Genomic DNA, 25,834 nt, shown 5'->3' with positions numbered 1-25,834 from the left:
CAGCCTTATTGGAAAATCCACTTGTTTGACCTTATTTAACATGCATATCACTGAATGACAAGAGTTAAAATTGGTAATGACTTAAAAGGCTGCTAACCATGAGAAAACATGAAATTACGATCCATTATGCTCCATAATTTAATTACCCATATGATTAGTTCAGCATTTATTGTTTCTGCTCTGAATTTCACGCATAGGATCCTTTCCAGGGTTAATTAACATTCAAGATTAATGTTTGACTATGTTCTTCACACTGACAGGCAGATGACTAATGTGAGCAAGTGCCTCAGTGTAGTCTGATGATAGGGTTCCACCTAGAGGACACCGGGAATTCTGCAACACCACTTCAAGTGAATATTGAAATTGAAAAGTGTGTGCGATTAACGGAAATTGACACTGTCAGCTGGTAAAAGATGAAAACAATGCTGCCATACGTGTACCAAGCTTAGTGCCACACTTATCTGGGTACAGTAAGGCCAGTTAGATCATGTAGGATTCAAATCCATGCTGATCACTGAAACATAACAACGTTGGTTACAGTTCCCTTTCTAGAAGATGATCTTTTGGAGAAAAAATGTCCCCCAGGCTCTGGGGCAAGCAATTCACATTTACACCTGAGCCTTTTTTCCGTTATGTCTTATCGGTAAAGTCTGCACTGATATCTGGAAGTCCTTCAGCTACAGGTGAGAAGCAGTCCTTTTTCACCCACAAGCTGAAGAATGGACTCTTTGGAATGATGATGAACTCTCTATGACTCGTTGGTTGTGGCCATCTTCCGGTGTTGAGGCAAAACAGTGATGTAACTGATGCAGAACCATGCTTGCACCAAGCTCCCCTTGGCTAAACAACTTGTGAAAAAAGAAGTAGTAGAAATGAGTGCAGCTGGGCACACATCCCCCTGCTGCAATCTTCCAAATTGTCTTGTTTATTGTCAGATGTTAAAGATGCATTTTGCTCATATTCTCTTATATATGAAGAGACAGGTTTACATTGTCTTGGATTCAGATGCACAGTAATTTAAGACTCCTAAAATAAAGCCGGCCAACCATGCAAGAAATGCTGTCCAGTAGTTGATCACATCAGCAGTAGAACTCCAAACCCACACCAAATCCCCCAACACCATGGCTCAGAAGAGTAGAGAGCTTACTTATTTTTTCCAATGATGCCAGGGAAGGGGTTATCAAGATGAGTGGTCATTTACTGCCTTTTTCATGACTCTCGCGCTTACTGATCAACTGAAGTCAACTCTGACTTTGACATTCAGCACTAGGTCTGTTCATTCCAGTTTTACAATCATGGTACAAGGAGAAAAATGAAATTGGCACCACCAAGTAAAATCTCATTAACTCCACACAAGTCACTACCAGAGACCTACAGACTTGACTTATGGTGCCCAACTACAAACACAAGCAACAGTGGAGATCCATTTTATATTCTTTTCATCTTTATTATCTTATATTCCAAAAAAGCTTTTTCATTATACATCATCTTCTGCAGTAGTTCACAACATTTATGTATCTGTACCTCTATGTGTCTGTGACTATTCAACACCCTGTCTGAATTCAGTGTATTGGCACTTGTTTTGTATATATCTATCAGTAGTGACTGACAATTCACCAATCCACATCCAAAATCAGTGCTCCACTCTGCCAATCACTTATACAAATTGTCTACTTTACAAGGTAATACAGAATGCACTGCCGCTGGGATTAATTCGCTCAGTTGGGTTTGCAGCACAAACAAGACTGAACAAGGGAAAAGGCAAAGCATTTCTAAGAGCCAGAGCAAACTGAATCAGCCCAAGACACAGCAGCTGAAGACAAAGTGCTCTTTGACTGAGAGAACTATGAACCTCTGAGCAATAGAGGAAAAGACCCTAGTCAAGCCCAACTTTCTGTGAAGCAGCATCTCAAGTGACAGAAACATTCTGAGGATAGCATAAAAAGCCCCCTTTTCTCTAATGAAAATAAAATAGTTTTAGGAGTCCGGGGGGGAAAAATTTGGTTAAAATGCATAGGTAGGAGGAGAGCCATTCTAGAAGTTCAACACGTGACAGCTGTATAAAAACATGGAACACACACTATAATGTACATATCTATAAAACCTAATAACATTGTAAGGCAACCCATATATGCATTTATATTTTACCTACTGAAGATAGGTGTTCCACGAACATTTTTACATTTATTAGTTGAACAGTTGTGAACAACAGGTTTCATCAGTAATCTAAACTTCTTTCTCACTGGCTCATTTCTTAAAGAAAGTCCTGATTTGGAGACAAAAGACATGGTTGCAAATAGCAGGACAGGTCAGCAGTGGCGGTATTCCCTGTCCATGCGTGTCCTTTCCTATCAGTTCACAGCCATCAACCCCATGACCTCTGTCCGCCCAGTGGATCATGGTTGCTTCAGACAGGCCTCGGTGACGCCCTGGGCTGCCAGCTCAGCCAGGACATTGTCCAGGTAGTTGGGGTCAGGGTAGCCATGGCCCGAAACATTGGACATCATCTCCGTCTTGTGGTGGATCTCGTTCCACACTACAGTGTCCGGCTCCCCAGTGGTGTTGGAGGTGCCCACTGTGAAAATGAGCCGACGAGTCCATGCCACTTTCAGCAGCTCCAGGACCTGTGGGCACAGAGGAGCTTTACAGAGGGGGGCCGTCTCCCCTGCTGCCAGCTGGGGGTATGGAGAGACAATGGCTGTGATGCCAACAGAGAAACAGCAACGACAAGCCTAGAGAAAAGCTGGAGTCAGTGATGGACTCCGACTATCCTTAACGGGAATCAGAATTGGTTAAAAGCCAAGGACAGAAAATTATAGCAGCTCCTGCAAATCTCTTCAGATTAATTGAGGAGCAAATCAGTTGCTTGATATACTGGTGTCAAATGGAAGCCTGGATTTCTTAAAGAAAAAAGAAAGAGACCAGGACAAAGTTGAAGAATGCAATTTAGATCTGAAAAGGATTCCACATTACAATATAATCCCAGAAGGCGGAAACAGCAGGAAGAAAAACTGCATGTTTGGGTGAGTCACAGCTGGGGTGATGAGCTCTTACACAGGAAGAAGAGCAGGGATAAGAACAATGCTGAGCTGGGTGATTTCACACTCTACACTGAAGAAAGGCTGTGAACTTTCACAGCAATTAGCACCTCTGGTATGAAACGGGGAAAAAAAGGTGGCAATCATGGGATCCAGTTCATCACACAAAACCCATGCATGCAGAGTTTTGATTTGTTGGTACATACTGTACGAAAGGGAGTAAGTTTGGAATAATCTAATTTCAGAACTTTCCTGCCTATAAATTAAGTCTTTTGTGGCTCCTAATTTAAAAATATGACATTAAAAACTTTGTTCCAACAGCGGGCTTGATAAGGCACTTAGTGCCTTGAGTAGCGAAGAAAATTTGCCTGAAGTTTAGATACAGTCCAAACTCGTGATCAATGACCTTTTTTAATTTTGCATGCCCTCCTGACACAGCTGTTCCAATGATCTGAAGAGAGGCGACTGGACGGGCAGACCCCCGAGACCTCACCTTTCTGCCCTTGTCACTGTCGGGGAGGAAGCACAGGCGAGGAAACCCTCTGCAGGAGTACGGCTTGCCTGGGTTGGGGTGCTCTGGCCCCTAGAGTGGAGAAGTGGAAGGACAATCCTTTAAACAAACAGTGACAAAGGAATAGCCTGCACAGCGAGGGAATAAAAGAGTCACTCGGGAGCTGGACAGCTCCACCTGGAGTGCAGGTGAGTCATGCAGCTCAGCGGTCCACACTGAATTCCTTACCAATGGGGCACCCCTAAGGTGCATCAGCCCTGCCAAGACATACAAGAGCTGCCTGGGAGATTCCTGGTTAACTCTGACCTGTCTGTGGAGTGCTACCCTATCAATAGCTGTGTTAATCCTACCACTGAAAGACCAGCTCTGCTATGTCATTTCTCATCTCTGATTCATTCCATATTTATAATGAAACCTTGAAATAATTACTGCACCCCAGTAGCAAATACCGCCAGTGTTGCTTAGAAGTGCTTCCAATGAAGTTTTTTCCTTAAGTTTAAGATCAGGAGGGTTTTATTTTAAAGTCTATGCTTACTCACATTAAAAAGAAAAGCAACTTTACTTTACATACTATACATGCAAGATATATTTCCACCTGGCTCTCCAGAACCGCCCTGCTTACCTGTATTCCTGGTGGGATGTTGTAGATGATCTGTATGGTACCACAATCAGGGTGGCCTGGGAGCGATTGGGGGATCCGGTAGATTTCCATCTTGCCCTTTGGTTGCGTCCCTGTCTTCTCTCCATAGATTGTCTTGCATGATGGGCACTGCAGGCTGCCATCCTGATGCCCATTGACAAAATATCACAAAATTAATCCAGCTTCTTTGTCTCCAAAAGCCAGTAATGAAGCAAAAAGATCTCCAGTACAATTCCATTAAAGTTCAATGCATTATCTTTTTTATATTTAGTTCCCAATTACTGATCAAGGCCAAAGACAGCAAAGGTATATTAATGCACCCACTTACTAAGGTTTAGTATTAGATCACTGCTTCAACAATACCCGGGTTAGAAAGGGTTAAAAGAGCAGTACACTATATTAATCACAATTCACACACTATTTCCTCATTATCTCAGCTTCAAGTATACCAAGCTATTTAGCTATTTCTGGCAAAAAACAGCTTAAAAAAATTCTCATGGGGACATTACCAAACAGACTGGACCACAGCTGGAAACGAAATGCATCAAACGGAGAAGCGGGCAGCAAACTTTGACCAAACTGTCCGATCGGAGGCATATTCATATTTAACAGCAGCATTTCAGTAGCGCACCTTGGTTCCAGTGTTATACATAGCAAGCATGCAGAGCAGGTGCAGGAAGTGCCCACACTTGGTGAACTTGCCCACGGCGCCGGGTGACACCGATGGGCTCTCCGACACCCCGTCGTAGCCCGAAGCACAGCTCAGCCGCTCCATACAGATGAGACAGTCCTGAAACCGAGAAGGGACGGGCTTGAGAAACCCCAGAGGAAAGGGCTGGAGAACAAGGAAGTGGTGTGCAGAAAGACTGGTCCCACGGCACAGTGCTGTGACAGCTGTTCCGCCAGTGCGATGGCCACCAACTCCCAACAGAGATTGTACTGCATGAAATACCTGCTTTAAAAACAACCTGCTTAATAAACTGCAACCAATGTACACAGCCTGCTTATTAGATCATTAAAAGAATAACAAACGAATATTAAAGGCAGGTACATGAAGAAAAATGTGCCAAGAAAAGCATCATAAAATGTCCTTTAAGTGTCCTCTTTCATATGAGTTTTCACATTCATGACACCTACAGTATTAACAGTAGATTTTCATGATTCCCTGTTTTAGAAACCCTCATAAAGCCTTTACACCTTTTCACAGACATACTTAAAAGCAGTTTCTTTGGGTTTTTTAAGCAACTTTAAAAGTGATTATCTCACAAAGCATGTACAAAAGCATCCCAACCTCTACCTTTCCAACTACAGGCTGGTTATAAAGTCTTGTGCTCAACATTGACACTGAACTCTAACCATCCACCCAAGTCAGTAAGTTCACAGGCTACACAGATGGACACACAAGCAGGTAAACAATAGTAGGTGAAAAAGGCCACTATGAGAAATTCTTCTTGGAGGGGACTATGAGACTTTGAGAAGGCCATGTGGGTGAACCCAATCAACAGAGCTTTACCAGTATTGAACCAAGAAAAACTAAGCTCAACCAGAACATTTCCACCTATTTTTGTAAAAAAAAACCTACCCACTACAATAAGGCAAACCAACTCGGGTTGCTATGAGTACAAATGCCAAAAAGCCTAGTTTGGCAAGGACACAAAAAAGTATCACTACAGATACAGTCAACAGTATGTGTGATGAGCAAGAGGAAATGCAGACTGAGCGTAATGCTCTGCTGAGGACAACTCTTCACTGCTTGCATAGGAAATATGGGGTCACAATCTCCGAAGTCAGTGATGGCCCAGGCCTAAGGTGAAGGCCACAGAAAACACCTCCTTCTCTATAACTGAACCAGATGGTGTATCGTCACTGAGAGACTGGACAGACAGCTGATATGGAGTGCGAGACTGCTGTGTCTTCACACATATGCTCCTATTTTAGGTGGAAAACTTAAAAAGACTTGAGACTCTGTAGCGTGCATGGGGAGGGGGGGGGGGGAGGATAAGGTGCTCCCAAAATAGGAGCTTTACAGACAAATGTTCTATTTTTACAGCAGCTGAGATTTATGGAAATTAATCTGTCTCACAGCAAATTTAAAGTGGAATCAGTAATGCACAAAAACTACCAAGCTACACTGGAGGCTAAGATGCTACAATCACTTAGATTAGAGTATGACAAGAATGCCAGCTTCAGACGTGGTGAGGGTTTGAGCCTAAGATTTACATACAGGGCCTTGGAAAAGTATTCAGATTTACACTGTGTGGCCATAATACTTTGAAGAAGTTAAGTTTTACTTTTTTATACACACTCCACACATTCAAATTAAAATACAAAAACATTCAATACATAATTATGATTGAAAAATGTTAAAGGCATGATAGCATAAGTACTCAAATTAAATTCTGGCCCACAAAAGTAACTTAATGAGCCACACAAACAGCTGTCTAGTCTCCCTATGCAATAACAGTGGTTTTCATGATTTCCTGTTTTAAACTTACTAACAGACCAAGGAACCTGACAAAGACTTAACCATGACGACAATTACGTTTTCGAAGCAAGTCAGGTATAAAATCATTGAAAAACAAAGATCGGGAGAAGGATACAAGAAATATTGAAATTTCCGAATATCCCTGAGAGCACAGTCTACAGTCATCCCTCCAAAACAAATAAAATTACAAAATGACGCACTTTTTTAAACTGAACAAGAAGGCTCTGAATAACTTTGCTGTGCTGGATATGGCTAAGCTTTTTTTAGCTGTAAATGTCAAATTATACCCTCTGCAATCTCACCTCTTCTGGGGGCACATCAACTTTCTCCATATATTTCTGGATGACATCCTCTGGTTTCTGCTCCGGAGCTGTGAAAAGACCGCATAAAACTTGAATATAATTTAAACACGTCCGATGGCTGAAAGGATCTAACAACTTTGCTTGTATAGGCAAATTTGGTGTTTGGTAATTAACTGGCATCCCTTGGGGTTCTGTTTTGTACACTGTTGGCCTGGAAGGGCTCCTAAACTGACAATTTGAAAGATTTGTGTCACACCATGCCACCCCATCATTTCTTTTTAACCTTGAGAAAAATGAATGTACAAATAGCTAGGCAGTAAATATTTTATGAAAATGCACAACAATCACAGTTCAGCCTACACCAACTGAAATAACAAAAAGAGATCTGCATGCAAACTCACAGGCAGTTTAATAAAACTGCATAAAATAAAATCCATACTTTATATCTGCATTTTATAATAAATGCATGCCTACAGTGAAATAAATAAATAAATGGAGTTTGTTTTTTTAATAGTAATAGCAAAAAACGGAGTAGCAGGGAAGATGCTCAACAATTTAAAATAAACTCGCCAATGTCAGCTTTCTTGTTTGATATACGTTGCTTAATGCCTGAAATAGGTGACATGACTTACTTTAGGGCAGCAAAAGACATTGACACACAGGGCAGGAGGAAGAGTAACGAAGTATAATTAAAACTTCAGCATTATTTAAAAAATAAATCATTCTTTAGAGACAGCTGTTAAGCAGTCTGTTTTCCATTAACGAGAGTAAAACAAGGTCATTTGCAGCACAGGGAACTTCTCTAAATTGTTTCCACATCTTATTTTGTGTTACTTCTGCTTATTCTAGCAACACCTGCACTACAATTGTTTACTGTGGAATATCATAGTAAAGCACAATTAAGTGTAATCAAGCACAGTACAATTAAGACAAAAGCACAGCAAGGCAAAGAGATAAATAAAGCATCCAAACAGTGAGGAACCAGGGCAAAGTGTTGTAAATTCACAGTAACCAACATGATTAGACTGAAAAACCCAATGAGATATCACTGTGGTACATTAGCAGTGAGTAAGCTTCTAAAAAGGATTATCAAAAAAGAGTGAACTAAATACTAGTGGTGGGAGTAAGCTGTTTCTTACTATAGCTGTCCTGTTTCTACCTATTCATCAAAAACAACATGCCACGTTACAAAAGAGAAGCCATATACAACTGATAACATCCAATCATAGTCAAGATGCATTTAGAGAAGGGTAGGACCATCACAAAATGACCCACATATAATAATTCTGCTACACACTGAAGCTAGCCTTTAACCAAAATCTTCCTTACTCCCCTTGTCACTCTCCATCGGAGTGTACAAATATTCCATACCTTCAGAAAGAAACCATGAAATAATCCATGACAAATTAAAACAATTGGCACTATGTCTCTTAAATTTCATGGATATTTTCTAAGTACCGAATAAACTTGACATAACATTATCTTGTGCTTTTAATGGCCAATTATTCAAATGCTTATTGCTAAATGACTGTATGTAAAGATTTTAAAACATTCTCATGTAAGGGTTTGCAAACTGCTTAAATCCTCTTAACAGGTGCTCCATAAAAGGAAATCCCCTTTAAGAAAAGGATGTAAAATCAGAGAGAATATACTAGACAAGTAGAAACTTATTTCTAACTAAACGTAGCTCATGCAATCTACAGAGGTTCTAATATACACTTGAATACCTAGTATACATACATGGTGAAACCACCATATATTTGAAAAATTAAAAGCAGAGTTAGAATAACTGGTACAGCGAGACAGAACCAGGAAAAGTAGGATAATAAAGGAAAAAAACTTGGCCGCAGTTAACCTGTATTGCATGAACATGCTGCAACTAACATAAGTAGGCAGCTAAATAAAAGCAAAGGTCAAAAGTTTTGTACAGGGGCATGCAACACAAGATTGCTCTTACATTAAGAGAAGGTAAAAAAACTGGGTAGACATCAGACAAGGGCAACACTGGATATTCCCAGGACTGGGTTATTGTCTTCTGCATTTGGAGGGGGAAACTGTGCTGTCTGCGAGATACCCTAGCGAACAAGGAAGCTAGCAATTAAAAAAAGCAGGATGAGGTACTGTAGGTGAATCTTGATGATTTTTCAGAAGCTACAGTTACTATCAGCATTTCTTCTAAAGTGAATTGTGTGTCATGTATCATTTAAACACACCTGAATATAGTGATGCAAAAACAATAGATGTTGCCAAATAAGGTTAGGCAGATGTTGTTTTTAAAACATTAAAAAACAAAAATTTACTAAGAGACTGAAAAATGGTGGAGAAAATGGCGATCCTCAATCGTTCATACTTGAATAATGGTGTAGGATTTGGTCAAATTTGCCCTTTTTGCATACTGTAATTTGCAAAGCATTTTATCACAGTGAACAAAGAAGAAATGTAGGATAAGTACAGATCATGGCTAATATATTTTGTTCAAGTTCAACTTCAAGACACTTTGGCTCATTCATAAAATAGCTGACACCATCTCAAATTGGGTTACTTCCAACATCCAAAACATACCAGTTACCTTTGTTTAAAACTTATTAATATTTCAGAACTAGATGCCAAAGGTAGAAAGCTCAAAATAAAAACTTTGCATCTCTGTCTTTCTCAGTGTCAAACCACTGTAGGAGATGGGAGGCAATATATTTGTTACCAAAAACTAAATTTAATAAAACTTATCCCTGATGAGCATAAGATGTTTCATATTCAAAATTCAGGACTGGTGGGAATAAATTATGGGCGTTCAGTGTGAAGACTTTGGGATTAGACAATACCCTAAGGTACAGTGGCAGTGAGAAGTGCAGACTCTGAAGTATCTTTTGCACCCTGGTTTATTAATACTGCAGAGCTGGAAATTAGCAATAATAAACTATATTTTTTTATATAGAGCCATTCCAAACCCAAGGACACTGTACACAATGGTAAAAAATCCAATAAAAAAAACAAAACTAAAACAAGAAAACACAAGACAAACTGTAAGACAACCAAACATTTTAAGTCTACATTTAAAAATAGTTAAAGAGTCTGCCTCTCACAGAGTCGCAAGATGGGCATTCCATAAAACTGCAGCAGAATCAGAAAAGGCACCAACACTCTGACATTCGGCTCTAGGAGCAATAAGCAAAGGAGCAGCCTCAACAGACCAGGGCCTACAGGAAGGAGCTACGGCTGCGCTGGAGTGATCGTGTGCTAGTGCCCGAGGTCCTACAGCAGGAGAGCGACAGAAAGCAGAGAGGGCTGGACCGGAGCGCAGAGTGGAGTAGCTACCTGTCTTGGGCTGACTGTTTGCCTTCCTAAAGGCGCTGTGAGATTTGCTGGCCTTGCCAGAGGAGGGGTGCTGGGGTGGTGGTGCGCTCGTGAGGCGAACACGGAGTCCAGCTGCCGACATCAAAATGGACGCCATGCCTGGAGCGGGCAGTGCCGGGGGAGCCATGCAGGATGAGAGGTGGAATGGAGAGGAAGGGAAGAGGAAAAACAAATGAATAAAACGGGATGTGTTACAACTGAGCAGGGGGGTGTTGGGGGGGTGAGGTGAATCTCATCCCTGTTGCAGTATATTAGATACTCTTTTTCCCTGCATGTCTAGGATGTCTTGGCTATACAACCTGTGAAGCTTAGAAGTAACAGACTGGGAGACTGGGAGTGCTTCACCACTCACTGGCCTCACTTGGATCTTTCAAATCTTTAGCACACGTGTACATAGATCATTCATGGACCAAACATTCCTGGAAAATTACTAGGAATAACGAGCGGGTTAGAAATTTAGAAGGGCCAATTATTTGTCATACACACACTGAATTTGGAACAGCATATTTTGTGTTTTTCAGTTCTCAGTTCAGACAGCGCATGGGGAGAAACAGGAAGTGTAGGCAGAGTCCTGCCCACTTTGGACCCATTCATCTGTAACACAAAGGCAACACAACCCTTTACTGAGGGAGGAGTGTCCCGCACTGACAGCACCAAGTGCTTGTAAGCACCTGGGAAGCCACAGGGGTCAGCCAGTTGAGAGCCCCAGTTGACTGATTCTACCTCACCTTCGGAGGAGCTAAAACAGTTCTGCACTGCTGCTTGATTAACCCCAGTCACCATTTTATCAATTCTCACATCAGTGAAGAATGGAAACTACTGTTATAACTTTATTAGGACTCAGAAAAAAATGAAAAACAAACATCCTGGGGCAGAAAACTGGATCCAATAGCCTTCTCTCTCCTGTAAACTTTCTTCATGTTAAAATGTGATTATGAAGCAACTACGTCTGTTAATAGATTTGCAGGGCCACAATAGACAGACTACACTTGATGCAGCTATAGTTAAACATGAAATGTATGATACAGGAGCTCCCTTTACAAGCTAAAGTATTTAGAATATTTCTCACTAAAAAACAAAGTCTTCATGTGGTAAGACCATCTTATTAAGAGTCACTGTGATTTACAGCTACAATGATTGCCTGAGAAATACAGAACAGTGTAATGACTGTACAGGCACAAATATGATCTCCCTTTTCCCACCCTGTGGTTCAACTCCCAGACACACACTCATTACACGTGCAACAAAATGCTTCCAAAGGTTGTGAACAACTTTGAAACCGTGAGAAGAGTAAATGAAAACAAACCCCAAGAAATCCCCCTCAGGTGCCTCAAACATGCATGTACAATCTTTCAGGAGTTACAAAGACTAAGCATACAGCATTTTATACATAGAAGAAGGCATAACAAGGGACCTTGGCCAAGGTATTAAGTTGTGCAAAATAAGAACAGATGAGTGAGATGCTAATGCAAGGGCATTTACAATCCTTACCTTCCTTCGTACTAATGTGTATATGATCTGCTCTGTGTTATCTATTCTCACAGTTGTCCAAAGCATAAGCTATTCCTAAAAGACGGTCATCATAAAATTCACTTGTACAAATTCAAAACACTTTTGTTGATACAGCAAACAACCTGATGACTGATTTTTGCAATCGCACTCCTGACATCTCGGGAAACAAGAGGACATCACATCTTTTGCTTGCTAAATTCATTTGGAGCACCAATTAGCTGGCTTTCAGCCCATTTAATGTTTAATTTTAACAAGATTCTCCCAGCAATTCCTGTGCTAGAAGGCAGGTACTAATGTATCATTGTTAAACAAATACACTCCACCTATCTCACTACCACACCTCTGCTCAAAATAAACCAAGTCCAAACGTTTCTTTCCAGTTTGCTTAGCTTTACCAGAGGTACATTGTAAAAAAGGCTACAAAAATAATCCGATGAAAGAGAAGAAAATATAGACAACAGGATGTGAAATAATAGATCAAGATACGTGACAGACTCATCAAATTGGTCAAACGCCCAACTACAGAGTATCAAACTGGAATCTGACCGTCAGCCTGTTCCTTCCTTCCTGTCCTCAGTTATCTGCCGAAAGCACCAGAAAGCTTAAACAACTTTTCACCCTACACCCCCAGAGACCCTGGAAACAAAAGAGCTCACGTCTCATCAAGCTATCTGCCAAGACTGAGCTACTATAAAGACAAGGGCTGTTGACTGATACTGGCCACTCCATACTGCTGGAAAAGTAAAGAAACTCTCTAATACTATATACATTGCATATGCTGATTACTAAGTTACAACGTAATTCACAATAAAATTAAACATTCTAGTGTTACTTAAGATGACAGACAGTTAAGAGGTTTATAGAAATAAATCTGCAAGCAAGGAAACATGGAATTTGCGATCCCAAAGACTCAACATTTATAGCCTATTAAAAAAAACTGCACACACTCTCCACTATGCCTCTGTCTGACTTATTACAACGGCGTAATTACTAATTTCGAATTTAAACACCAGTTTAAGGCCAACAAAATGCGACATCACAGCAAGGTAAATAATGGTTTAAACAACTATTCAACTAAAAATAGAAATGAAAAATCAGATAAACACGAATGCCATTTGGGGCTCCATGATTTTTATACCACCTCACCAAAGTAGCTGCTGTAAAGTCCTCAATAGAATGGCTTCCTTGGAAATCTCTGAAGCTTTTATTGTAACTCCTAACCTTTATTCTCCGGAAAAGTAGAGATATGAGCTACTTTTAGAAATGCAGGAAATGCCCCTCAGGAAATTGCTATTACAACTTAATAACTCAAGTAATCCTGAGTTTGGTCAAATGGTTAAAAATATTACTTGAATGCTTTAATGAAAAAACACCTTATCTAATTATAACTCATTGTATACTCAGTCACTACAGTCAGAATAAATCAGTCACTACAGAGGCATACAGTCTTTTGATAAGATACATTTGTGTTAAAAATAAATTGCTTTTCACCTCTTTTCTCCTCATTTTGTCTTATACCAAAACATTATTTTCAGAAAGGTGTTAACAGATTAAATCAGAAAATGTGCTAATTTAATGTTAAAGCTATATTAACACATGCTATTGTAACAGCTCATGACTACAGGACTCTGATAAGAAACTAAAGTTTCCTTAAAGTTCCACTCTTACTGTAGAAATTACTCAAGAAAAATATTTGTCTGAAGACATTCCAAGTTTCTCCTAGTATGTTCTCCACGATCCTTAATATCTCTAAAACCAAAACCATTACACAACAGAAAAACAGACTTTTGAGTCCTCTATTTCTAAAGCACTGTCTTGACAAAAAAAAGCGAGTCCATTTAAAGGAGAACCTCTGTGTTCTGCATCTTATGCTCGAATAAATTTAAAATCTCATAAACAGGCCTTTAACCGAACTGCAAAGTCATACTCTTATTCAGATCCGATTAAAATGAAATATGTACTTGAAATCGGCAACTATGCAGGGATGTTATGAAAAACACTTCGACAACTTCCTACTAAGGTCTTTACACTTCTTTATACGATTTAATATTCTTTGTAAGAAAATTCAATTGGAAAAGGATAGAGAAGAAAGGCAGATCATAGAGAGAATCCAGAATCTCAGTGGAATCAACAAAGCACATGGTTCTGGGTCCACAGACACTGGCGATCTCTGGGGGAGGTCAGAACTGTGACAAAGCAGGACTTCAGCATTTATCTTCAGTTACAGTACCTTCCTGTTACTGCATTCACAGATGGTGTTCTAAGCTTACATTACAGTGCAATACATATAGATAGTGGGGAAAAAAACTGGAAATACCTGGATAAATGAGTCGCCCAGTATATGGAAGCAATGGCTTCCACACACCTGTGGAGTATACGATAATTAAGCAGACATCCCAACATGCTTCAGGTTGCATATAAAAATGCTAGACAGGCCTTGCTCCCCATTTTGTTATTTACAGGCTAGGATGAACAGACTTTAGTGAAATAGGGGAGATTGGTGAAGAGCATGTGGTTGAAATTTCAGTGATCATGACTGCTCCACCTGCTGAAGTTTCACCACCACCGGTGACTAAAGTGATGTCAGCATGGAACTCGGAGGGAAAGACATCATTCACAAATAACATTTGGCAGAAGCGCACAATGCACAGATATCACATTGATGGCACAGGACGACTGCAGGTCAATTAACTGCTAATTTTAAACTGAGGCAGCCAGCGTCATTAAAAAGGACAGCAAAAAACTTCACAGAGCAGGACATTATAGTTGGATTGCAGTGCCCATCATACTTGGAAAAGCATGTTTGTGAGTCCAGTGGTGGAATGGACTAAGGCAACGGACTACTGAGCAGTGGAGAAATACGATAAGGGCAGGAATCATCCCTCCCCATGTTGTCCACAAACAGATGAGTGCATGTGTTTCCAACTGTGAAGGGCTCTGGTGGTTCTCTAATGCTGGTGGGTGCACTCATTCTCTCTTAAGATAAGATCGATATTAATAGCTATGTCATGTTACTAAGCGATAAAAGTGAGCTACTGAATGACAATGTCCCCGTCCATAAAGCACAAGTGGTCACCCAATGGCTTAAGGAGTGTGATTTGTCTTTTCAGTCACCATGTCTAAAAACAACCTGAGCATTTCTGGGATATTGTGGAACAACACCTGAGACAGGGCTTTCCACCACCTTCAACCTTCAGCCTGCCATGAGATGACTGATTTTTTTCATGGAAAAATGGAGCTGCATCCCCCCCTACAAAGTGCCAGATGCTTGCAGGCTGTGGTACTGCAGTGCACACACGCTGGAATGACCCAACGCACTATTAAGCATGGCATTTTCTTTTTTATTCACTACATGCAAGCTGTAACAACGTTTTATTTGTCAATTTTTCTGGTAAAGGCCATCTTGGGAGGATGGCAAAGTTGGAAGAGAAAACAAATTTCTTCAGAAACTTGCAACTAGACAGAAGAAAATGTAGCAGGAACAAGTGTGAGACAGACAGTCCTAAAGAAATAGGTGGGCCAAATGCTTATTGACAGCTTTGCTGAGAGAATGAAGTGCAAAACCAGACGGTTTCCTCCAGGTTCAGACAGACTTGCACTGAAATTGTTTTTCACCAATGCTGCAATAGCATGCTTTGCTGTGTATTCGTGCATATCAATTTTGATATGTTTCTCCATCACATACTTAGCCGAGGACATATCTGCCCTTGCCAAAATGACTACTATATGGCACACTCTGCAGAACAACCCACTGTGACTGGGCATCAAGACCATCGCAGACGTTATTGCTGTTATTGGAAGCGTGAATGATTCGACTTGGTCCTAATCCGCTTTGTGATTCCTAGAATGGAAGTGATGAATTTACCTGCCAAGGCTGAGTTGATGCCACTGGGTCCATTCAGCTGCACGGGAACAGAAGGAATACTGCTGAAAAACAAGGGCTCTTTTAGAAAAACAAAAGTGTAAGGGAGAAGAGGTCTCCCTTTTGTTAAAGCAAGGAAGAGGCCATTTTGTGATATAGCAATGCAACACTTGATATTAGAAGAATACCGATCAGATTAGACTAGGCTGGATACAGTAAAGCACAAAAGAATTTTGTGATCACGGCTTCAGCATGATATATGATAGAGACCACATGATCTTAGAACTGGACTATGCAATGCACAATTCACTTCATTACGGACTTAGCTATCTGTAAGGTAATCAAGAAGAAGAGGCACTTTGGGGCATAATAATCATTTTCTTAATAGCTTATAGCACACAAACATTTCACTTTTTTGGCAGTTAGCCAGAATATTAAGCTTGTGTTGAGGCTGGTCATTTCAGCATGCTTACTGACTCAAAACAAGTGCCAACTGCAAGTGGTCAAATGAAGTGTCCCGCTTAATTTTCAAGAAGGCCATAAACAAGCATAAACAAAAAGTATAAGCAAACAATCAGGTTGAAATAAATGAAGAGAATAAAGAGAAAGGATTAAAGTATTCTTGTTTCTCACCAATGGGGCTTAACATTTTATGTGGTTGCTGCACTAACAAAAGAGGTTTCTTTACAGTTTTGATATAGTGGCACTCTGAACAGAGGTAGATAAAGAAAGCTGTGGCCAATCAAGACAGTACTCCTGCAGAGTGAACTGGCGCAAACACAGAGATTTTCATGTGGCTTTCAGCCCACTCTTCTGATTTCAGGTAAACAAAAGCGAAATTGTACTACAGGTGATATTGCCATTGACGAGCTCAAAATCAAAATAAAGCGTCATCAGCACAACATATTCTTCAAGCATGGGGAAACACACAAAACTGCCGTGCTTAGCACTGCAGGAGACTGTGAGCAATGCCAGCCTGAGCTTGAGAAATAACGACAAGGATGCATTTATAACTAAAAAAAATCTTCACTGTGATTTACGTCACTTTGCTTTTTGTTTCAATCTGAACAATAGAAATAGGATGAGTTTCTTAGTAAGCCGTAGATTAGTCACCTTTATTTTTATCATCAGTACGTAGGCTACTATGTTTTTTTGAATAAATATTTAATCACTTTGAAATTAAGATCTATTTTAGATTGAACTGTACAATATTTTACAGGTTTCTGCATAGCATATCATTAACACCCTTGGGAAAAACAGACTTTTTTCCCCTACTCATGCCTTTTGTGTACACCTGTGTCAGGTCTTGGGAATCTGGGAAAGGGACTCCCGGATTAATATTGGCCACAGGGATCCGAGCTGTCAACCCTGCTCTCTGCTGGACCAACTGCTGACTGATTTGTTGCCCTGTAGGCCAGCCTAAAATGGGCTGTTCCTGGTTCAGAGTTCAGTATAAACAGAAAAGAGAACAATGGGACCCTAAATCACCCCTTCCTCTTCCACTTGAAACAATGGCGCGGTCCTTGTTTGTCTCAGTCCTCCTCATTTCCTGGAATTATCAGCCAGCAGTGGCAGCAAGGAGACAAGGTTAGAGAGCTGCACTCAAGGACTGTACTGCAGATTACACCACTGCGCCACAGACACAACAGTCAGGAAAAACTTCCATTGTTTTACAGGGAATCAAGTCTTGCTTCTACTTGTAATCGAAAAAAGCTTTGAAACTGTCCCCATTACTCTCATTGAGCTTTAAATCACCATTGAAAGCACCTTATATTCCAAGCAATATGGTTTCTCTCCCACTGTCAATATTGGAATGTGCATATCTTTGTATTTGCTCACACGAAAAAAAAATACTTTCTTCCCCCACAGCATGAACAAATGGTTTACTGATTTTCATTCTGTCCCATGATAGGGGTTTTTCTGTGACTATCTTTTGGGGAAATTGTTTGGAAAACTTCTGCACACTTCAGCCTGAAGGCATTGGTGCTGCCAGCTTCAGACAACCCACACAAATAACGTGTAACAGAACTGTTGCAAGAACACAAAAAGCAGGGAATCCTGGATTTGCATTATTAAAAGTTTTTTAATTTTACCTCAATATGGACACTACAAATCTGGGACTTTCCGTTTTTTCCACCCTAAAACAAAACCTTGATGCAGGGAGATTTGTATGCAGGCCCTGCAAGGTCAAATGGTGATGTAACTAGTGTTTTTAAATTTTCCTTTTATTCATTACTGTGAAAAATCACATTGTACTATACTATTCTTATCAAGGTAAAATTTAAGGTTCTGCATATCTGGACATGATTAACAAATACATAGGTCACATTGTGAAATGTGAGAAACCTTTCTGCATGGGGTATCAGCGTAACCGAGCTATACAGATATGAGTCACGTACGTATCGTTAAACTCAGTATTAAACTTGCCAGTGTAATGTTTATGGTTTGCTTTACAATTTGTGACAAATGGACACCAATCACTTAAGAGATAAACAAGGATTGCCTTTGGAACCCTTCAGCATTTAGTTATAAATTAGACATTTATTCCAAAAGAACATGAGATTAAAGTGCAGGAATACACATAGTTTTCAGGCTGAACACTTCCAGTAACACTACAAACAACCTGTTGAAAAGAAGCTAGTGTAGCTTGTCTCTCAAATATCTGATGTCCGAAACTAAAGGTACTAAGCAGCTCAAACAGGATATTCGGCTGTGCGTGCACAGTGTGCCGTCTCTCAAAAGAACAGGAAACGCGTGGGCATGCAGTGGTCAGTTAGAGCACGCTGCTTGACAGATGACAGATCGCGATGGCCTAGATACACTGCAAGATAAAAGATGAACTCTTTTTGAGATGCAGATAATGCAAACAATTGGGACAATACATTTGTATTCCAATTCTGATGTATATGTAGGACTTCTTATGAATGATGAAGAAACTGTCCAAATGAGATACTGGTCCAATAGCCATTTTAAAAAATTATACTTAAAATAATCAAATAAAGCTTTGAAACGTTTCCACATCTATGTCTAGTTACAATGAGAAAGCATAAGTTTTTTTACAAAATGGACATTGACAGCTTTTTTGTCTTTGTAAAGCTCTCCCTGGTGATACCCTGCTCTTCTCCTCCTTATCATATGGTCTTATGATGCTTAGGTTTATTTCAATTTGAACAACTAAGTACAGACTTTGTGACTGAAAGACACTTGCACCTGGTGTAAAATGCACACTTTTTAAAATATTTTAGAAAGGCCAAATGCTTTTTAACATTTGGCTCTCTGGTGTGGTAGTGATTCTGAAAGAACGAGGCGTGTGGCCATGCTCCTACTATATACCAACCTACAGAACCATTTGTCATTTGACACATCACAAGCTCCACAATACCTGATAGGGGAGGTAGTGCAGCTTCTCTCGCAGATGTCAGTGCAAACCTGCAAGCATCTAACCTGCTGCTAGCTAGAACCAAGCTCTACTCAATGAATACCAGCTCACCAAAACTATTGGCTTGGCGAGTCCTGAACCCAGCTGCTAAGCAGACAGACCCATGCTCAGTCTAGCGAGGTCTGGATCATAGAGTACTGGGATGAGATCCAAGTCAGCAACTTTAGTGACTGACCCACTAGGGAACCCCTACAGAGCTTTTCTTTTGATGTTCATATGATACAGCAGTTGCGCTAGCAGAGAAAACAGAAAGCGGGATGCTTACCTTAAGCCATTGGAGACGTTGGGCTGATAGGCTCTTGCAGGTTGGCCTCCAGGGGGCACTGGGTGCCAGGGGCCACCCCAGGACATATTACCCACTGAGAGGGGCCGCTTGGGGTAGGGGGAATAGGCAGGGGTGGGGCTGGCAGCCGGAGCCCTGCCATAGACCTGCAGACTGGGTTTGCTGCTCTGAGCTGCGGAGAAGGAGTGGCGCGTGCGGCTGGGCATCGGGCCAGTGCCGCTGTTAGCCATGCACTGGAGGCAGGAGCAGGCCGGGCCCGAGTGAATAACAGAGCCCACGGCTGGGTAGGGTGCGGAGGTTTTCCTGCGGATCTGGCGCCTGAAGCCGGTGGTCTTGTTGACCTGCACGAGTGCTGCAAGGTTTACTATGTAGCTGTAGCCCTGCTGGCCCAGGTCCGCGGAGGGCTGTCGGGCCTGGTAACTCTGCTCCAGCAGGATGGTCGTTTGCATCTCGTAGGGGGTCCAGCCGCCCTCATCATTAGCCCACTCCCAGGTCACCCCACTCCCTAGAGCTCCACAATGGGGGAACAGGCTCCTCCGCACTGACCGCATCTTCCCTGGGACAGAGAACAGAAAAGATCCTTAAGGCTAACTAGACCTTTTGGAAATATTCCCCAACTGAAAGCACAAAGAGCAATACTGGCACTAAAGAGGAGCATACCAAGCCTGAAAAAAAACACCTTTTATTAGTTGTTGAATCTCTGGCCTTGTCCCCATGCCATTCCTAGCACTGAAGAGCAGTACACCTTTCGAGGGCACAAATCAGCAACAGCAAACCTGAATTATGAGCTAACAGACATCTTCTGACAAAGTCCTCTCAATGCACACCTTTGTAATCTTTCTTCTTCATTCAGAAATAGTGGCATATATTGCCCAAGACGTTTTACTTTACTCAAAACAGGGACAGAGTAGCACGTTATGCTCGTGATCATTGCCCGTTAACACCAGGGGTCCTGGGCTCAAACCCAATAATGAACACCCTTCTGAAGGTTATATTGTTCACATTGGCTGGGCACCAAGATTCCCACTCATTTTCCAGAGGAATCCAGGTGCCCCATGACGACAGCTGAACTCCCCAGCTGTACCATCTCTGCCCGCTACGCCCTGCATGCAGGGTGCGAGACAGTCATTCACCCTTCAGTTAAGTGGACAGCCCTTATTAATTCTTTAGTGTGCATCTATAAGGCCATCACAAACTTTATTTTCATTGATTTGTTATTATTAAATGATCTGCTAATAAATGCGAGCATGGCAATGTGGTCAGCAGTGCTGCCTCACAGTTTAGGGGCCCATGGGCTCAATTCTGGACCTGGGGTACTATCTGCATGGAGTTTGTATGTTCTGCCTGCGTTTGTGTGGGTTTCCTCCCACAGTCCAAAGACATACAGGTAGGTTAACTGGCTTCTGGGGAAACTGGCCTGGTGTGAATGTGTGTGTGTTACGGTGGACTGGCATCTCGTCCAGGATGTATCCTGTCTTGTGCCCCTTGTTTGCCAGGTTAGGCTCTGCTACACCCCTAGACGCCGTATTGGATAAGGCAAAAGAAAAACAAGTGGATGGATATTAAATGTTTAACAATCTAATGATAATTTAAAAAATGAAGTATGTACAGTTTGTTTGTTTTTCTTTCCTCATATTAATGATTTCAAATTTCAGGAACAAGAAACCAACCAAAAAATGACCTTTCAAAAGATGATAAAAATGCTTTTTTCTGTTTTTGAAGACATTTTCACTTTTTAGGCATACCAGAAGATATAAATGCTATATCTAAAAGGCTTAGGGAACTTATCTGTTGTGTCACATTAAGACCCATGCAATTATCTGCTCTGAGCACTCTCACTATTGTGCATCACCTATCAGTCCCAGTCTTCCACCCACACAATCTTTGAAACTCCCATTAACTAATCAGAGGTCAACTGCCTCACAAATTTCTGTTTCTACTCAGAAAGAGCCACATGGTCAGATCAAGCAGGACTGACCATTGGTATGAGCTGATGGCCTTTTTGGACAAGTGCTGTGTTTAATAGGACTAAAACAGGCCACAACACTGATCCTCTGCAATCATGGCACTGATCAGAAAATCAAAGGACACTGGTTGTAATCCTGTTTCAACCTAGGGAAGGCAGAAATTACCAAGACCAATGCTGCAGCAAAAAGTAAACTTGATGGGATAAATGCTGGGGTCAGAGGGAGTTTTCCTGGGCTGCAAAATCTACACTTCCATCAATACGAGCTGCCTGTGCTTTCAGAATCGGCTCTTTCTAGTGTGCGAAAGGCTGCTGATCCCCACCAATAGACTGTTTTGGGCTTCCTGCTATGTTCAGATGCTGAAGTTAATGTAGTTTGGATTTCCTGCGGTTTTTCTGTAGCTTCCCGTCTGCACCAAGCAGGTGGCAGCAAGCACCCTGCTCCAAGCCACTCGTGTGCCAGTAACAAGCCCTCAGAACAAAGACGCACTCCAGTGCTGCACACTGCCTCTTCGCCAGCTCACGCAGGGCTCTTTGTTTCAGCTCCTCTGTGCAGTTAGTGCAGTTTCCATCATACCTCCACCCATTCAGTGGTGAACTAAACATTCTGGGACTTTTTTTTCTTTTGCTAAGGAATCTTAACTAATTAACACATTTGCTTACATACTTCCTTTGTTGTCCCAGATAGGAAATTTGCTCTGGGGGTAGGTAGAAGACATAATATAACAACACACAATACACTTAATGCAACATGAAAGCATTAACAAGAAACATACATGCACAAGATGAGAACAAGTCGGCACCTTAAGCAATCTTCGCCATTTAGAAAAACAAAGAAATTGGGCCATCAGATTTGGACACCATAGTAACTGATCTGTTTGAACAGCTGGGGTTCCTCCAGTGATGTGTATGAAATCTGCACTCTTGAGCTCTTCCCCAGTGATGAGACTGCAGTCTGGTAATCTCTTGCCATCCTGAAAGTTACTGATGCATTTACCCTGTCACAGGAATCTCAGCTGAAGTAGTTTTTATAGCTGAGAAATATGACTGGTTTATTATTTTTTTAATTTTCATACATCTTTCAGCTTGCAGTTGGCTCTTTGATCGGCAAAAGTTAAAACTGACAAACAACACTCAGTAGGCCTATATTGTTTAGGCTGCCGAAATAACTGCACTATTTTCTCAACTGAACTGAAAATTTAGTAAAGGATCCTGCTTCCTTGAATACACTGACGGTGCTGTACCTAAAGACGTGCACCATTGCTGATGAAGTGCTAGATTTGTAAGATTAAACACTGGAAATGAAAAAAAAAAACACTGAACGTCTACAGAGCTAAAAGACATTGACAGTCATTACGTTACTGACGATTACTCTGTGAGGTTGAGAAGAAAAAGGACGGGGAATCCCAGGAGACTCAGTCAATTCCAGATTACACGAACAAGTGACAAGAGAAAGGTTAGACACATTCCGGCGCAACCTAGAGGCGCAGGGGCAGCCAACGCTTCTAAATGAAGAACCACAGCCGCAGCAAGACGAAGTCCACTTACCCGTGTCTTGGCGAAACTGTTTCAGACTGGGGATGTCGATGATGTAGGGCGCCAGGGCAGGGTCAGCCTGTCCCAGGGAGATGCTGGTGTTCGCCGCCCCCCCGCCCCGCTGGGTCAGGAGGCACCGCTCGATGTAGCCGCTCACTTGGCCACTGTACGGCCGCCAGTAGCCCAGGTCGTCCGCCCACTCCCAGACAGCCACCGTCGGCTGCAACTGCGCCGCAGAGCCCCGGTCGGCTGGGGGTCCCGACCCGCTACCACCCGGAGCGGAAGCCGCCGCCATCTCCACCCGAGCCGGGCTGCGGTACAGACGGCAACTTCTCCCCCTCGGCCGTGCAAGACTCGCTGAGCTGGACTACGCGCTACAATCATGAAACAGGAGTCGCAGATCACCGAGACCAGACCCAACTTGCGACACCGTCAACGCGTCCGAAACTGCTCATCCTTCGTGTAGCTCACTGGCGAACTAAAAAAAACAACCGCACAGCCTGGTTAAACGTTTAGGATAAAACGTCATTTAGAATTGTTGACCGGGTTAAACGTGTATTGCCCTTTCAGTCGAATGCATGCGATAAAATAGCCAGTGTGCCATTCACGACACCTCTGTACTGTTCCTCAAGCGAACTGAACCGAAACTCAATTTAAATGTACAGGGCAAGTTACCCTACACGTCCTGAACACGGCTGTCATCACTCGAGTGAATCAAACACGCCACAGGCGGAAATAAAATAGAAAGTATTACAGCACTTACAGCACGTATGCCTAGATTTAAACTTGCTACAACAATTTAAACACCCAATACCCAACTTCAATGCTATCCATTCTGAGCTCCTGTCTCTGTAGCGCTGTAGCTATGTAAACAATTTACACAGGCAGTCTCATAGGAAGTCTCCCCCTTAACTAAAAAAACAACACAAACATACCATTAATAAAACGAAACGCGAAACTACCGCTTCCAACGCCAGGCTGATTTCAAGGAATAAACACACGCCTGCTTCGTTTTGCGAGCTCTTCCGACAGCTGTACTAAACTCGTTTCTTGTTTTCTCACGGATCTCATATCGGAAACACCCGTCCGCGCTGCAGACAGAGGTTTCTGGGAACTGTAGTCGTTTTCGGCAACGGCTCAGGAAAAGTACGTCACTACTGTGTTACCCTAGGACAGCGGTATGAGGAATCACGATAAATCAGGCTCCGGTGTTTCCAATGATAAATTACATATCTTTATTTGCTCTAGTTGTTTCAGAAACTTTTTGTCTTTTCTTGTCCCCACTATGAGGGGCATTAACATCTGCTACCAAAGGAAAAATAGTGTTAGAATAAGAGTTTTCATTTAATCAAGTGTGTTTCGTAACATCATGAAAATATAACGACTTTACAATATAACGAGACAAAATTACAGCTACAGAGACAAGTGTACACTAATTAACATATAAATTAATTCGTGTAGATTAAACAGAACAACATGCAAATTAAACAGAATTGAAAGCTAGTGCATAAAAATGAGTTTTAAGGCAGGATTTAAAAGTACTGACTTTTAAGTGTTCAGTGTGTCTGGGTTTCTGGCGCAGATAAAATGACACCTGTGAATAAGGCTCCGTTCAAGCAAGCGTCAGTCCCAGACATGGGCTTGCTCTGTCCACGTCTGTCTGCAGTACCTGAACTGTTTCCCTGCCCTGGATGGACAATCGATTAGCACTCACTGTGCAAGCCACACTCTCTCCACTTCATTTGCTTCCACAGGTTGCAACACAATTCTGTGAACCCACACGTATCAGATACAGGGCTAAGGTAAGGAATATACTGTAACTGCACAGTAATTCCCACATTTCAGTGTGTCTTCACAATCCCTCTTTCTGAAAGGCTTATTCTAGGCATATCTATATCTATATATGGAAAACCTGGTCAAACACATTCTTACATGGATGGTCTAACCTATTCCTGCAGATTCCTGCTTTAGAGATTTCAGGTCATATGTTGCATTTTCTAAATCTAGCAGACAGTACAAATAACTAAACCCTATTGCATTGGGAATCTCAGGACACATGCATGGCTGCTCTCCAAGGAGTATTGCATAAAGGACAAAATGTTCATGCAAAAATCAGGAAAAGCACGCACTGAGGTGTACAGGAAATAAAACACTGGGATGGGAACTTGAAAGGTATGAAAATGCAGGAATAATGCCTGCTGGGAAAAGTGAGCAATGGCACAAAGGTTAGTGGGATATCTTGTTAGCTCTGAAAACAGAAGATAAACTGATTTTAATCTACAATTGTACAATTCTCGATGGTATAGACTATCAACCCAAATGACTACTTCAGTTATATTAGTAACTAGAAAATCTCACACTTTTGTTACATTAGCTTGAGAAATTGGCGTGTCTGTCTCTGAGCGATCCACAGATTTTGAACAGGAAAAAAAGGAAAAACATGAAATGTGGGAGAATGCATAAATTATTCATGTGTATGGCAGACAGTGATATTAAAATCAAGGACTTTTAACTAGGTAGTAAAAATAGTTTCTTTACCTGTATTAGTGCTTTATTTGTATTTACAGCCTCCAGTCTCAGCTATGAAAGAAGTTTTTTACATAAAGACTGATGTAGCTGAGCTTTTAATGTTGAATTAAATTCCTTACACCTCAGGGTGTTTTTCATCTGACATTTGACTGAAAACCCTAGGGATGCTCTGACATGGGTTGTATCTACTGTACATATGGCAACTGCGCTGTGATACAGCACTACAATTCCCTGTGGTTTGCTTGCTTATATCACCTGATGCAGTTTCAAGTCTGCCCTGCTGTATTAGTATTTCATGTGCTCTGTGGGGTTCTGCTGCTGTTTCTCCTGAGGTGAAGAAGATATTTAACTGTGAAATTGCAAAAAGGGTTTGGGAGTAT

The 25,834-nt window shown here is 41.6% G+C and overlaps 1 protein-coding gene across 4 annotated transcripts; it reads right to left on the bottom strand.

Annotated features, from left to right (window-relative positions):
• Window positions 1–1,426: 1,426 nt before the first annotated feature.
• Window positions 1,427–23,978, bottom strand: dtx2 (deltex E3 ubiquitin ligase 2). 4 transcript variants are annotated; one of them, XM_088907063.1, is made up of 10 exons: window positions 23,861–23,978; window positions 22,938–23,403; window positions 19,406–19,979; window positions 15,705–15,766; window positions 10,289–10,426; window positions 6,977–7,044; window positions 4,821–4,979; window positions 4,172–4,333; window positions 3,532–3,621; window positions 1,427–2,624 (listed from the first exon to the last, which is right to left on the bottom strand). In XM_088907063.1, exons 2-10 carry the CDS (start codon window positions 23,218–23,220, stop codon window positions 2,397–2,399), a joined length of 1,764 nt encoding a protein of 587 aa, XP_088763189.1. In that variant the 5' UTR covers window positions 23,221–23,403; window positions 23,861–23,978; the 3' UTR covers window positions 1,427–2,396. The 4 variants fall into 4 exon arrangements, with proteins under 4 accessions (XP_088763189.1, XP_088763190.1, XP_088763194.1 ...); XM_088907064.1 differs by lacking the exon at window positions 23,861–23,978 and having other exon boundaries at window positions 15,705–15,763; window positions 22,938–23,362; XM_088907068.1 differs by lacking the exons at window positions 10,289–10,426; window positions 23,861–23,978 and having other exon boundaries at window positions 15,705–15,763; window positions 22,938–23,362.
• Between the last annotated feature and the right edge of the window lie 1,856 nt (window positions 23,979–25,834).

This window comes from Atractosteus spatula, chromosome 27 (genome assembly GCF_055471065.1).
Source record: "Atractosteus spatula isolate fAtrSpa1 chromosome 27, fAtrSpa1.hap1, whole genome shotgun sequence".
In the NCBI taxonomy this organism is placed as follows: domain Eukaryota; kingdom Metazoa; phylum Chordata; class Actinopteri; order Semionotiformes; family Lepisosteidae; genus Atractosteus; species Atractosteus spatula.
The sequence above is the reverse complement of the archived record's forward strand: the minus strand, read 5'-3'. Positions and strand labels throughout refer to the sequence as shown.